The sequence below is a fragment of the Bicyclus anynana genome, chromosome 24 (genome assembly GCF_947172395.1).
Source record: "Bicyclus anynana chromosome 24, ilBicAnyn1.1, whole genome shotgun sequence".
NCBI classification, from domain to species: Eukaryota; Metazoa; Arthropoda; class Insecta; order Lepidoptera; family Nymphalidae; genus Bicyclus; species Bicyclus anynana.
This window is the reverse complement of record NC_069106.1, coordinates 840,100-854,588: the sequence shown is the minus strand read 5'-3', so window position 1 is coordinate 854,588 and position 14,489 is coordinate 840,100. Positions and strand designations below refer to the sequence as shown.

At 37.5% G+C, this 14,489-nt stretch overlaps 1 protein-coding gene across 2 annotated transcripts in view; it reads left to right on the top strand.

Moving 5' to 3' along the window:
* LOC112050296 (ABC transporter G family member 23) overlaps nucleotides 1-14,489 on the top strand; it is a 104,631-nt gene that overhangs the window by 69,231 nt on the left and 20,911 nt on the right. For both annotated transcript variants that reach the window (XM_024088529.2, XM_052889079.1), the window contains 2 exons: nucleotides 6,080-6,198; nucleotides 10,353-10,548. In XM_024088529.2, coding sequence (XP_023944297.1) covers nucleotides 6,080-6,198; nucleotides 10,353-10,548 — 315 coding nt within the window. The remainder of the gene's footprint in view (nucleotides 1-6,079; nucleotides 6,199-10,352; nucleotides 10,549-14,489) is intronic.

The following is a 14,489-nucleotide window of genomic DNA, read 5'->3' as shown; positions in this document are numbered from 1 at the left end:
TAATCGACAAAAAAGATTACAACTACGAAACATCGATGCTATACAGATAGAGATTAAGATTAGAGATAGTTTTTGTAATCGCATTAGATCTTTGGTCCTGTACTTTAACAGAAAAAGCAAGGCCTATAATTGGTCTGAGGCAACTTTCAACGCAGTGCGTCCACGTTAATCAAGGTAGAATATATAAAGCGTATTTTTTATAGTCGTTAGTCGTTATCTACCCATATTCGATTCTCTGCTGAGCTCGAGTCTCCTCTCAGAATGAGAGAGGTTAGGCCAATAGTCCACCACGCTGGCGTAATGCGGGTTGGCAGAATTCACACACGCAGAGAACTAAGAAAATGCTCTGGTATGCAGGTTTCCTTACGATGTTTTCCATCACCGTTTGAAATACGTGATATTTAGTTTTCTTAATTAGATAACTTTTATTCGTTGTTTAATGCTTACCTTGATTGACACTGCACGCCACTGTCACAATATTGGCGTCACGCCATCGCCGCAAGGTCGCGAGGGCGTCAAACAAAAGATTATTAACCTCTAGTAACAATGAGCGAGCGTAACCCAGGGGACGACCTCAGTGTTCAGACTGCGCCATACAGTTCCTTATGGTGGTTATTGCGTGACGTCATACCACCATAAGCTTACTATGGAGACCTACGTTGGCAACAATGGCAATCTTATAAAGAGGTAAAGATGTCCGAATTGGGCCCACTTTTGAACGTACTCTTGTATATTTTACTAGATCACTCCATTAGAACCTTAGTCGAAATAACATTCACTGACAGGGAAAATAAACTTATTTTATTATTTTTACGCCGATCCAGCTTTGCAAATGTATATCATAGTGGTTTATATATTCTTTGATGCACATTTCACTGATTGTCATTGGTTGTCAGTTGTCTTTGCAAACGCGTGCTGTCAATGTCAAAGTCAATTAATGAATGAGATGACATTGTCATTAATATCATTGTTATCATTCGTTTTTCGTATTTGTGCATAAGTGAAAGTGTTTCTTCTCATTCTGTCTATCAAACTGACAGTTTTCCTAGGAATTTGACAGTATATAATGTCATAATTTGACTAAATGTGTCAAGTTATTGTCATATTCTTAGTAAAACTGTCGTCTGTCAGTTAAACAAAGATTAGACAATGAGTTTTATGTCAAAGGGATCCGAATTATTGCCTACCTGTAACAAGTAATTTAACTGATTGGGCCAACGTAGATTGCTCTGAAAATTTGCCTCATGAGTTTTCCTTAATTTTTCTAATTTATGGCCAATTTTCAGCTCTGTATTAGTAGTACAATTTAGGCCCGAGTTTGTATGGAGACTTGTGGATGTAATCTCTGGATCTACCGATAAACCGATTTTGATAATTCTGTTACTAATGGAAAGTCATATTATTTGTGAGTGTCGTTATACTATTATAATATTAGCCCTGTATTCCCACGGGAACGGGAACTACGCGTGTAAAACTGCGAGGCTAAAAAAATAAAATGCTAAAAAATAACTTTGATAAATATAATCAAGATCAGGTTATGAACTTCTATTGACCTTTCAACTTGGACATTGACTTTGTAACCTTTCGTTCCATGTCGTACCATAACGAAGCTATCGCGTGTATAGAATAAAACTAACGCCTCCTCTACGCCATAAGTACTAGTATTTGCAGCAAATGTACGACCTCGGAATCAAAGGCAGATCATATCCACCGAGCTATCACGGCTCCTTGTCCTTATGTTAGTTATAGACTATGGTTTTCCACGTATCATCAGTAAGTCTATTTTCATCAAATAATAATACAAAAAATTTAATAAAAAACATTCAACCGACTATCAATACGAAAAAGTACCATTAAACTGATAAGCGAAAATACATTATGTATTACCTTCTGATCAGTTTGAATGCGGTGTAAGTCAGTGGTGTGTTAATTAAAGCCGTTTCTAAATGGACCACAGGAAAGAAACTATCTGGAAAACCTAAATGAATAAAATTAAATGCTTCTTTTCTGGCCATTTCTGCTTCAAATTAGAGTCAATTTATGTATATATTTTTTTAAATATCATGTATTTTTTATATGAGCATATCATGATCCAGTTCCTCTCTATAACGAATGGGAACGACAAAAGTTCAACGGGCGGGGATCAAACCCACTTGGTGTTTCCGACCCCTTTCCAGAACTTTTAGCTTATAGTGAATGACAATGATGCGTCTGTCCCCTTTACCGCTAATTGAGGCTTATAAACTATCACGTGCAGAAATACAGTCACTCAAAAACCCAAGAAACAACGTAAAGATCCACCTTCAAACTGTCAACGTATTAGCAATTTCCATGTAAACTTAATACTACAAACATTTTTCACGTCGTAAGTATATGCTAAAGGAAATAATACTTCTATGTAAAATAATGCTTAACCGCACAACAACCAATGTAGGAAATACGAACTTAGAGCTATGTGATTAAGGTTCATATTATTTTGCGTGATGATCAAGAATGCAAACAGTTTCAACATTGTCCGCGCTCGTGTGAGCAACGAACAAACAGACCATGCGATTGCGATATGTATATGTATCCTCTTATTCTATATATTTTATTCCATTCTGACTTGTTTGTCTTGGATTTACAAGACGGAGATCCTGGGTTCGATCAACCGGCTGGGCTGATTGAGGTTTTCTTAATTGGTCCAAGTCTGGCTGGTGGGAGGCTTCGGACGTGGCTAGTTACCACCCTACCGGCAAAGACGTACCGCTAAGGAATTAAAGTTCCGGTACGATGTCGTGTAGACACCGTAAAGAGCACCAGATTACTTACAATTCTTAGTTGGCCGACTAAATCGCAGAGTATACTGACAAGTATAGCTATATATGTTAGCCCGCACATCCTCTTCAACTAGCAGGCAGGTCATCTCCTCCCAAATGATAAATCGGGTGGGGGGCTAAGCCTCCATGCCCGGGTAAGGCGCGGGGGATCTTGTTCCCCCGGTCATTTTCTTCCAGCCCTTTTCAGGGCTGAGGCTTCGTGGCCTATGGGTTGTCTTGGGTGGCAGTCCAGGTGCCCCACGCGGACTGCGACATCATCGCTGTCCTGCTCTGGGACATCGTCCATCTCGTCGCTATCTTTGTCGCCGAAAGCGTCTGCGCTTGCAGGTTCGGCCACTAGGAGGAACTCGCGAGGCAGAGGACGCACTTTAGGCGGTCTCTCGCGGTGCGATGCGATGCCATGGAGGTGTGGATATGGCGCTAGATTCCGGACGAATTCCTCCACAGTGGGCGTCCTGGTATCTCGATTCTCTTCAACTAAATTGACCAACTAATAAATTGGACGGATAATCCACTAGATGTCGTCAGCCCATTTAGTAGGAGTGGACCAACACTGCGCTCCGGTGCGGGGTCGCCATTTCATCACCATCCAACCTTTTTTTTTTAAAAAAAACTTGTGCTTGACTACAATCATACCTGGTGGTAAGCAATGATGAGGTCTAGGTTGGAGCGCGCTTGCCTAAAAATGCCTATTCACTCGAAGGTGTACAAATAATAATCATAATATTTTTTTTTATTCTTTACAAGTTAGCCCTTGACTACAATCTCACCTGATGGTAAGTGATGATGCAGTCCAAGATGGAAGCGGGCTATCTTGTTAGGAGGAAGATGAAAATCCACACCCCTTTTCGGTTTCTACACGACATCGTACCGGATCGCTAAATCGCTTGGCGGTACGTTTTTGTCGGTAGGGTGGTAACTAACTACCCACGGCCGAAGCCTCCCATCAGCCTAGCCTTTCCTAGTTAGGAAACACAGAAACTGGAAGGCCTTCCAACATTCCAACGTCCATCGGCTCTTTAAGCTACGTGCCCAGCCTATTGCCACTTCAATAATTTCAAGAATTGTATGCAATAACACAAACTAGTAAATTACGCGTACAAGTCAAGTAGCGAGCGTGGCTCCAGTAACCTGATTCATAGTTCGGTCCGCAGACGGCCTTGCGGAAATTTCTCTGGGGTTCCAGTTTTCCTGTTACCTTGCCGACTCATTCGTTACGATTATTGTTTATGTGACGCGGCATTATGAAGGGTGCGCTAGCCAGTAGATAGCTACGGCAATTCAGATGTTAATATTAGTGGAAGATTTTCTTTGTTAGGGTACTATATCTCAAAAATAATTCAACATCAATGGACTCACTATTTTTCATTATCAACCCATATTCGGCTTATTGCTGAGCTCGAGTCTCCTCTCAGAATGAGAGGGGTTAGGCCAATAGTCCACCACGCTGGCCCAATGCGGATTGGCAGACATCACACACGCAGAGAATTTTGACGGCCTCCGTGGCGCAGTGGTATGCGCGGTGGATTTACAAAACGGAGGTCCTGGGTTCGACCCCCGGCTGGGCGGATTGAGATTGTAGTCAAGGGCTAACTTGTAAAGAATAAAAAAAAAAAAATTGAGAAAATTCCCTGGTATGCAGGTTTTTTCACGATGTTTTCCTTCACCGTTTGAGACACCTGATATTTAATTTCTTAAAATGCACACAACTGAAAAGTTGGAGGTCCATGCCCCGGACCGGATTGAAACCCACACCCTCCGGAATCGGAGGCAGAGGTCATATCCACTGGTCTATCACGTCCACTATCCACTGGAACTCACTATAAAAAACAAAAAATAACATCGTATGTGCTACCTTCTGATCAGTTTGACGACGATTCTAAGCTAAAATTGAAGCCGTTACTAAAAGAACCACAGGAAAGAACTGTCTGAAAAACCTAAATCTTTATGATTCAAAAGCTTGAATCTAAAAACTTTTTTGAAATCGGCTTAAAACGGAGTCTTATTAAGGTAATTTTGTTAGACAGTTACGAATTTCGGATTTCGTGGCTTTAGCTGTAAACTAGGTATAAAAAATTATTAAGGATATACACAGTACACTATTTAAAATCCAATTTCATCTATTATTCAACCATCTAAATTTCGAAATTCCCATTAAAAATTATACTTAATATCGATTTCACGACTTTTTCTATCCATCACTTTTATATTTTAAGTACAACTCTATATTATAAATATAGTATATTATGTTTCGACTAAAGTATACCTAAATCATACATTTATAACATTTTTATTGCAGGTTATTAGTCTATGATAGTCAGCGCAACTTTAAATGTATGTTATGTTTCGTTAGAACCACGTTTACGATTACGATGCACTTGTAACCTCTACATGAGTCACGTGTAAGTTGTAACATTCACTGTTACACCATCTGCAACATTCATCTGTCGAGTCCATCTTGTAATAAACAAAATGGTGGATAAATGCAAAATGAGCATTTCTAGACGAAAGCGATGTTCCGTAAGATCGTTTGCATGTAGAAGTAGCATGTCTAAATCGTTCAATCTATACTAATATTAGAAAAAGGAAAGATTTGATTGATCATCACTTAGATTGCATCATCACTTACCATCCGGTGAGATTGTAGTCAACGGCTAACTTGTAAAGAGTAAAAAAAAGCTGCTCAAACCTGGTACCTTCCAAAGAAACAATAAAAGATTTTGAAATTTTATAATCCAGACAATCTTTGCTTTTTATGTATAAATTAGTTGACATTGACCTGATTCACCCAAATGTATCATAAAAATAAATTTATTCAAACCTAGTGATCATCGCCATTATGACCATCAAACTCCATAATGGGGATGATGACTAGGATGATGATGATTAGACTGTAATTAGATAAAAATTCATACAGTATTAGCTTCCTTACAATAAATGTGACATTTTTTTTATAAATGAACTATAAACATAAACACACAAGTAACAAGGATATTAATAATTTTGTTTGAACGCCCATATAACGATCATTACGTTCCTCTATCTCAGATACCCTGATACTTTTACAAAATTGCTTTACTTCTATCATATTCTTAATTTATATACAATTTAAAAAACTGTATCATCCCTATTTTACCTATGGTAGAAGCGTATGTGCTGACAAACTTTCTGTCTTGATAAAATGAATTATGTCTGGCTATTGCAAGCTCTATGGCCTTTATCCCCAAGAAAATATAGAACTACTTTGTTGTTGTACACAGATATGGACTACTGGGAGCGTCAGGCTGCGGCAAAACCACGCTACTCTCCTGCATAGTGGGGCGGCGGAAACTCAACAGCGGCGAGATATGGGTGCTGGGCGGCAAGCCGGGGACTAAAGGTAACACGTCTGTTCTCATATTTATTTATTAATCATCATTAATGAACAATATTCGGCTCACTGTTGAGCACGAGTCTCATATCAGAATGAGAAGAGGTCTTCGTCCACCACGCTGGCCAAACGCAGACTACACATGCGTAGAGAATTAAGAAAATTCTCAGTTTTCCTTACGATGTTTTTTCTTCTTAAAATGCATTTTATTTATTTATAATACAGGGGAAATTATAAATCATAAATCACCCCAAACTTCTGGTCCGCTCTGAACATTTGTCAACAGAGAGGCCTTGGGTTCGATTCCCAGCTCGGGTAAATTTAGGATTTCTAAAGGCTCAGGCCTAGTCTGGTAGTAGTCATCGGCCGTGGTTAGTTACCACTCTACCGGAAAATACCGTCAAGCTATAGTGTTCCGGTAAGATGCCGCGTGGTAATCTGTCACAGGTATGAGAATAAACTTGTTCCTACCTCTTCCAAGAAAAGCATTCTTTTATCTGACATCATCGCTTAACATCCTAATAATATTATAAACGCGAAAGTTTGTATGGATGTTTGGATGTATGTTTGTTTGGATGTTTGCTACTCTTTAACGCCGCTACTACTGAAGCGATTTGACTGAAATTTGAAATGGAAATAGATTTTACTCTAGATTAACACATATGCTAATTTTTATCCCGAAAAATCCATGGTTTTGATGATAATTATGAATGTTTATTACTCTTTTACGCCTCGACTACTGAACCGAATTAGCTGAAACTTGGTATTGAAATATATTATAGCCTGGATTAACACATAGGCTACTTTTTATCCCGGAAAAATTCATGGTTCCCGAGGGATTTGTGAAAAACTAAATTCCACGCGGACGAAGTCGCTGGCCTCCGCTAGTCAATGAATAAAAATATCAAAATATATTTTCTTTCGTCTTTCTTCCTTAAAAGATTGATTTCTTTAAAAGTTTGTTTTAGTTTTTTATTCAGTTTCTACTCTGCTTCCTTACAAAATAATCATAAGTTAGAATTATAATATTTTTAATCAAATATACTAAAATGTAACTCTGCATAATACCAAGGTGAAGGTGAAGTCAAAAGTGCATCTATTGCTAAGGCCAATGTCAAATGTTGACATCCATTTAAAAACAAGTTCAATCAGTCCATATATTTACACTATCCATACTATTATTATAAAAGTCTGTCTGTCTGTATAGCTTTGCACTGAATCAATTTGCTTGAAATTCAGTCATCATTATCAATATTTTACCCATATTCGGCTCACTAACCTAACCCCTCTAATCATGAGAGGATTAGAAGGGTTAGACCAATAGTTCACCACGCTGGCCCATTGTAGATTGGCTTCGCACACGTAGAGAATTAAGAAAATTCTCAGGTATGCGAATTCTCAGGGCTCTCAAAACTTTACCTCTCTATTAAACTTTAACTCTTTATAATATTAGTATAGATAGATTTTTTTTTTCTAGTGACGCCCGAGACTTTGTCAACGTGAAGTTTAGTTTCTTACAAATCCAGCGGGAGCCATGGATTTTTATGTATTAATTTTTGTTAAAAAAATTACCCTACGTACGGGATTTATCTATACTAATATTATAAAGCTGAAGTTTGTTTGTTTTTTTGATTGAATGCGCTAATCTTAGTAACTACTGGTCCGATTTGAAAAATTCTTTCAGTGTTAGATAGCCCATTTATCGAGGAAGGCTATAAGCTATATATTATCATCGTTTTCCTACGGAAACGGGAACCAAGCGGGTGAAACCACGCGGAGTCAGCTAGTATTGAATAATTCTGATTGCACTCAGACAAAGTCGCGTTTGAGTAATGTGTCATTTGAGTTAGTTTTATAATATTCTAAATATTCAGTTCAAGATGAAACTGGCTATGTTTCCTTGCATAATGTTCTCAGAAAAGATATGGCAAGGTTGCCACATCCTCCGACGTAGAGGAGGACTTCCTTAGAGGAAGTTTTTTAAAAGCAAATAATAAATCTATGTAAATTTTAAAATATGACACATATTTGCATACTAAGAACTGTGATAGCCCAGTTTATATGACCTCTGCCTCCGATTCCGGAGGGTGTGGGTTCGAATCCAGTCCGGCACGCACCTCCAACTTGTCAGTTGTGTGCATTTTAAGAAATTAAATATCACGTGTCTCAAACGGTCAAGGAAAAACATCGTGAGGAAACCTGAATACCACAGAATTTTCTTAATTCTCTGCGTGTGTGAAGTCTGCCAATCCGCATTGGGCCAGCGTGGTGGACTATTGGTCTAACCCCTCGCATTCTGAGAGGAGACTCGAGCTCACCAGTGAGCCGAATATGAGTTGATAATGATGACTGAATTTCAAGCAAATTGATTCAGTGCAAAGGTATACAGACAGACTTTTATGTATGGATAGTGTAGATTTATGGACTGATTGGACTTGTTTTTAAATGGATGTCAATATTTGACATTGGCCTTAGCAATAGATGCACTTTTGACTTCACCTTCGCCTTGGTATTATGCAGAGGTACATTTTAGTATATTTGATTAAAAATATTATAATCGATGATTGGTGTACTAGTTGTTGCCTTCAACCTTAGACTAATATAGACCCGCAACACCTAACAATAGTGATGATAATTATAAATTGTATATAAATTAGGAGTATGCTAATAGTACAATTGTCTAAAAGTAACAAGAAATCTGCAATCATTACCTTCGGAGTTACAGGGACTTAAATAGTTAGTTGCGGCACTATCACGGATCCCTATTTTTATTCCAACCATAAGCCACTTCTGTGTCTATGTGAGCGTAAGAGCTAAGCTAAAAAAATAAAATTCCCTTATTAAATATGAATAAACTAAAATAATAAGGAATATTCAAATTATTAAAGATAATATAGATCTCAAAACAGGAGAAAATAATAAAAAAATAAATTTGAATAGTTCTAATAAATCTGTTATTTTGTAAATAATTTAATAGCGTCTGTAAAAGGTTGTAATAATAAAGTGTGCGTTTACCTTCGTAAACGCACACAAGCGTACTTATCGTAGCGTAGCGATGCGTCGAGGGCTCCCATTTCGGGGCACATAAAACGGCTCAAGAATCCTGCGACTACACACTGTCTATGAGTTATAAATCGATGCCTTCAGTTTTGCGAACTACAAGGACCAATATAAGATTTGTGATGTCATTGCACTCATAGTTTTTGCACATTAACTTCGGCAAATATTTGCAAATGGTGTTTCTAGTTAAACAGCGCTGTTAAAAATTTCTTAGGGTATTGGAAACTATCAAATATGTTTGACAAATGGTTCAAACGAAGCCGCAAACGATCAAATTGTTTGACAAACACGTTTTATTTGACAAAAAGTTTGATCGTTATTCGTTACCAAGGCGTTTTTTTTTATTCTTTACAAGTTAGCTCTTGACTACAATCACACCTGATGGTAAGTGTTGCAGTCTAAGATGGAAGCGGGCTAACTTGTTAGGAGGAGGATGAAAATCCACACCCCTTTCGGTTTCTACACGACATCGTATAGAACGCTAAATCGCTTGGCGGTATGTCTTTGTCGGTAGGGTGGTAACTAGCCACGGCCGAATCCTCCCACCAGCCAGACCTGGACCAATTAAGAAAACCTCAATCGGCCCAGCCGGGGATCGAACCCAGAACCTCCGTCTTATAAATCCACCCGGCATACCACTGCGATACGGAGGCCGTCAAAAGCTTGCTTTAGAGATTGGTAGTCCAGTGGCTAGCCTATGTAGTTTAGGATCACGAGGTCCTGGGATCGTATCCTAGGTCAGGCTCGATGAGATACTAAGTTATTTATACTTCTAAGAAATTTTCAATTAAAATTCTCACCCCGGAAGTCGATGGTGTCACCACCGTGCCGATGGTTTATGGTTAACATTATCACAATCAGACCACCAACACGCATTGAAGCAGCGTGGTGGTTTTAAGCTCCATATCCCCTCTATAAGGAGAGATACTTGGTCCTGTCGTGGGCCGTTAAAATAGGCTGATAATGATAAGTGTTAATGATGATGATGATGATGATGATGATGATGATGATGATGATGATGATGATGATGATGATGATTATGATGATGATGATGATGATGATGATGATGATGATGATGATGATGATGATGACAATGTTTCCAGGGTCGGGAGTGCCCGGCAAGCGCGTGGGCTACATGCCGCAAGAGATCGCGCTGTACGGAGAGTTCACCATCCGAGAGACCATGATGTACTTCGGCTGGATCTTCGGCATGGAGACGAGAGAGATCGCCGAGCGGCTTCGCTTCCTGCTCGACTTCCTGGACCTGCCTAGTGAGAACCGGATGGTGAAGAACTTGAGGTTGGTTGACTTAGATCTTACAATATAAGAATAATAGTTTTATTTGATACAAGATACATAAAGAAATGAAAACGGTGTTCAGACATCTACACTAATATTATAAAGCTGAAGAATTTGTTTGCTTGTTTAAAAGCGCTAATCTCAGGAACTATTTGTCCGATATGAAAAAATATTTCGATGATAGATAGCCCATTTATCAATGAAGGCTATAGGCTATATATTATCCCCGTATTCCTACGGGAACGGGAACCACGCGGGCGAAACCGCGCGGTGTCAGCTAATCATAAACCGCGTTGTTGTGATAAACAGTTTCCATGAAAAATAAATAATGTAACAAGTTAAAATTAAAACCCCCAAATGTTATGAAATTAAGCTCGATCAAGTAAAACTATTTACTTAAATTATAATGGTTCCTTGTGAACTACAGAACCCTAAAAATGGGGCTATGATTTCCGAAAATAGAATCGACTACACAATCACATATAAGCGCCATAACTAAAAAATCTAATAATAGTACGAGTAATCTAACTATCGCGGCTTTATGGCTAATGACAACGTTAAGTAAGAAGTTGTTTACTTGAAGGCTACTTGCATAAACGTCTGTTTCCTCATATTATTAAGTAGAAGTAGGTATATTTGTATATTTCCTGAAAAATAAACTGCACAATATTACAATAAAAAAAACAACCGACCATTTTTGTTGTTTATACTTAAACGAGGATATATTGTATTAATTAATCTAGAAATTACTGCTTGACTATTTTTTTTTGAGATAAAATACAATGAAAATCTTTGCTAACTTATTATTATAACTTTAAATATACAAATCATGCCCGTGTAATGCTGGCGAATACTGTTGTGCTTAATCATTTCATCTGATATTAATTTCCGACGCAGTCTTAGATACAAAAATAGCACTATTATCTACAAATTGATTTAAATTCCACATAACGTTGTGAACATCCTCTAGGTATTTTATATATCATTTAATTGGCGTTGACAAGTATGTATATTTGTCCCTGGAAACGATAATTAAATTGATGCCTATAATTATTATGAATGGCTTGTAGATTATAAGCATTCATAATTTTCCTGTACACCTATATTTATATACATTCGTACAGAACAAAAATAAATAGAATTATAATTGAATGGAGTATTTTAGATTTTCCTCTTTCGAGAACAACATGTCAGGTGAGATCGCAGTCAAGGGCTAATTTTTCATAGAACAAAAAAGAAAGATCGTGCCCAGTGTTGATCCTTGGTGCACTCTTAAATAAGTGCTCTATTGGTACACATAATTCTTGTTCAGTGAATCAGGGTTTAAAATCAAATGTTAGACATTATCTATCTGTATCTTTTGAAGTATCTAATGATCTATCCCATCAAACAATACTGAATCAAACGCCTTAGAAAGATCGTTATATCATTATATACTATGTTAAATTTTAATACTGCAATTATTGCGCTAATAGGGTAATGAAATCCATTCCGAGATAGTTTCCTCGGGTCGCAAATATTTTAGTGAAATTCATGAAAATATGTACTAAAATTTGTTCATTCAATACATAACGAACTTTCATAAACTAACACATAAAACAAACATTAACATTCCTTGAATAAATACTATTCTATGCATTGAAATCGGATGAAATTAACTGATTTTAAATGTTAGACTTTACAAATACTTGTGATACAGGTTTTTATATACGAGTCGATATTATAAATACTTAGTAGATGCCAGGAATAGTCCACGTGAAATTTGGTCTTTTAAGTAACTTTTTTCCTTACGCCCGAAAATTACACATTTGATAATTAAGTACTTACTTAGTAGTTGGATGCTATTGCTATTAACTTATCCATGTGTAATTTTCTCTTTTTGAATACCGTTTTTTCCATAACTAAAACATCATACCATATTTACCTTAATCTTCAGTTCAATTGATCTCTACTTTAAATCGACTACCAAAATGAGGTTCTACTTACTGCAGATATTATGTATTATTAATACAGTATGAATGTAAGACATCTGCGTAAATGACAAATATGACGTCATTTCCGCGCGTTTACGCAAAAGATAGGTATCACACCTTCCCTGTGCGAACTGGTTCTATGAGGAAACGTACTTAAGTGCGACAGGCTTAAACAAACATAAACGGGTTATGGCGTGACCAATGTCACTAGGGTTTTTTAGGCATAATATACTTCGGAACTATTTAATTCTATACTAATATTAAAGCTCAAGAGTTTATTTGGTTGAACGTGCTAGCACAAACAGTAATAGTTTAAATTGTAAAATTATTTTGTGTTGGATAGTCCATTTAAAAAGGATGGTTATAAAAAACGTTGCTAAACCTGGAAAACTGTCTTTTTGAGGGTTTTCCTTAAAATAAGTATGACGGAATTGATCGTCAACGAAATAAAGTCGCAAACTAAATCGCAGTTATCCTAGTCTAACTAGAGTATCATAAAATTTCAGAAACAATTTTGGGATCAGTATTAATCCTTGGGGCAGACTTTAATTTGACTCTAATTAGTTAATATGAATAATGAAGTGTGGTACTAGTAAATAAGACAAGTCCTTTGTGCCTCATACTGCCTGCCAACATTCTGCCAAGCGTCATTGTTATCTTCCGGTCCGAAAGGTACATTTGCCGATAAAATTGCAGGCACTTGGGACTTGAAAAAATTACTTCAAGTTGTTGGATTGGCCAAGCATTGTCAAATCTGTTCCTTGCATACCCTGAAAAGGTTTTCTCTGTTACATGTTAGGGCTTTTCACTTATCATCAGTTGGGATAAATCGAATATTACATCGAAAGGTCATCACGAAATGGAGGCAATTTATAGTTAGTACACTTACTCCTAGTTTCGCTTAATTAGACAGAGCATTCATCAAAATAAATTAAGAATCTTTCATTCTGGCTTCAGTTAACCAATTCGAATGCTTTTATTGAAGCAATTTTGAATAGTCAAGTCTGTCAGTAGGTAGTGACTCTACCACCGATACTACTATCTTACTACCTTTACAATGGCCTAACATATCAAGTTGCCTTATATAGAAAATTTTAGGTTACTAAATACGCGAATTTCTTTCTTATTTATATTAGTTACTTGAAATAATTGAAGGTAAATCCCCAGAGATTATTATCCAAAATTTTAATTACCGTAGAATATGAATTAAGTAATTTTTTTAATTACAAAATAAATAATTATTATATTATTTAATTAAATAATGAAATAAAATTACTGCCATATTCCTGTCACGATAGGTAATGTTCCACCTAGCGAGTTACCTCCTTATTTCAATAAATTAATAATACGAGTAATAGTCCGGTCAGCTATCATGGTCCAAAGTCCATAATTTTACCTACTACATTTTTTTTTTATTATTTGCAAGTTAACCTTTGACTACAATCTCACCTGATGATAAGTGATGATGCAGTCTAAGATGGAAGCGGGCTAACTTGTTAGGAGGAGGATGAAAATCCACACCCCTTTTCGGTTTCTACACTTCATCGTACCGCCACGTAGCCGGTCACGTAGCCGGTAGTCACGGCCGAAGCCTCCCACCAGTCAGACCTAAACCAATTAAGAAAAACTCAATTGGCCCAGCCGGCGATCGAACCCAGGCTCTCCGTTTTGTAAATCCACCGCGCCACAGAGGCCGTCACAACTACTACCTTACTTATGGTGTATGATGGGCTTACGAAGCCTTCATAAAGTGAGGCATGTCAGGCTGTTGCAGGCTCTATGTCCAGTACAAGCTGAAGTCGATCTCTCGGGCGGTTACGCAAGGCGCGTCCGAGTCAGGCGGCACCTTGCTCAATACGTCGACATAACAGATTGCCGGATACCGATCAAATCTGGAGCGCTATTATGTTACTCACTCACTTACTCAGTTGTATACTTTTGTCTTCATAGCGACGGGCGACATCTAGT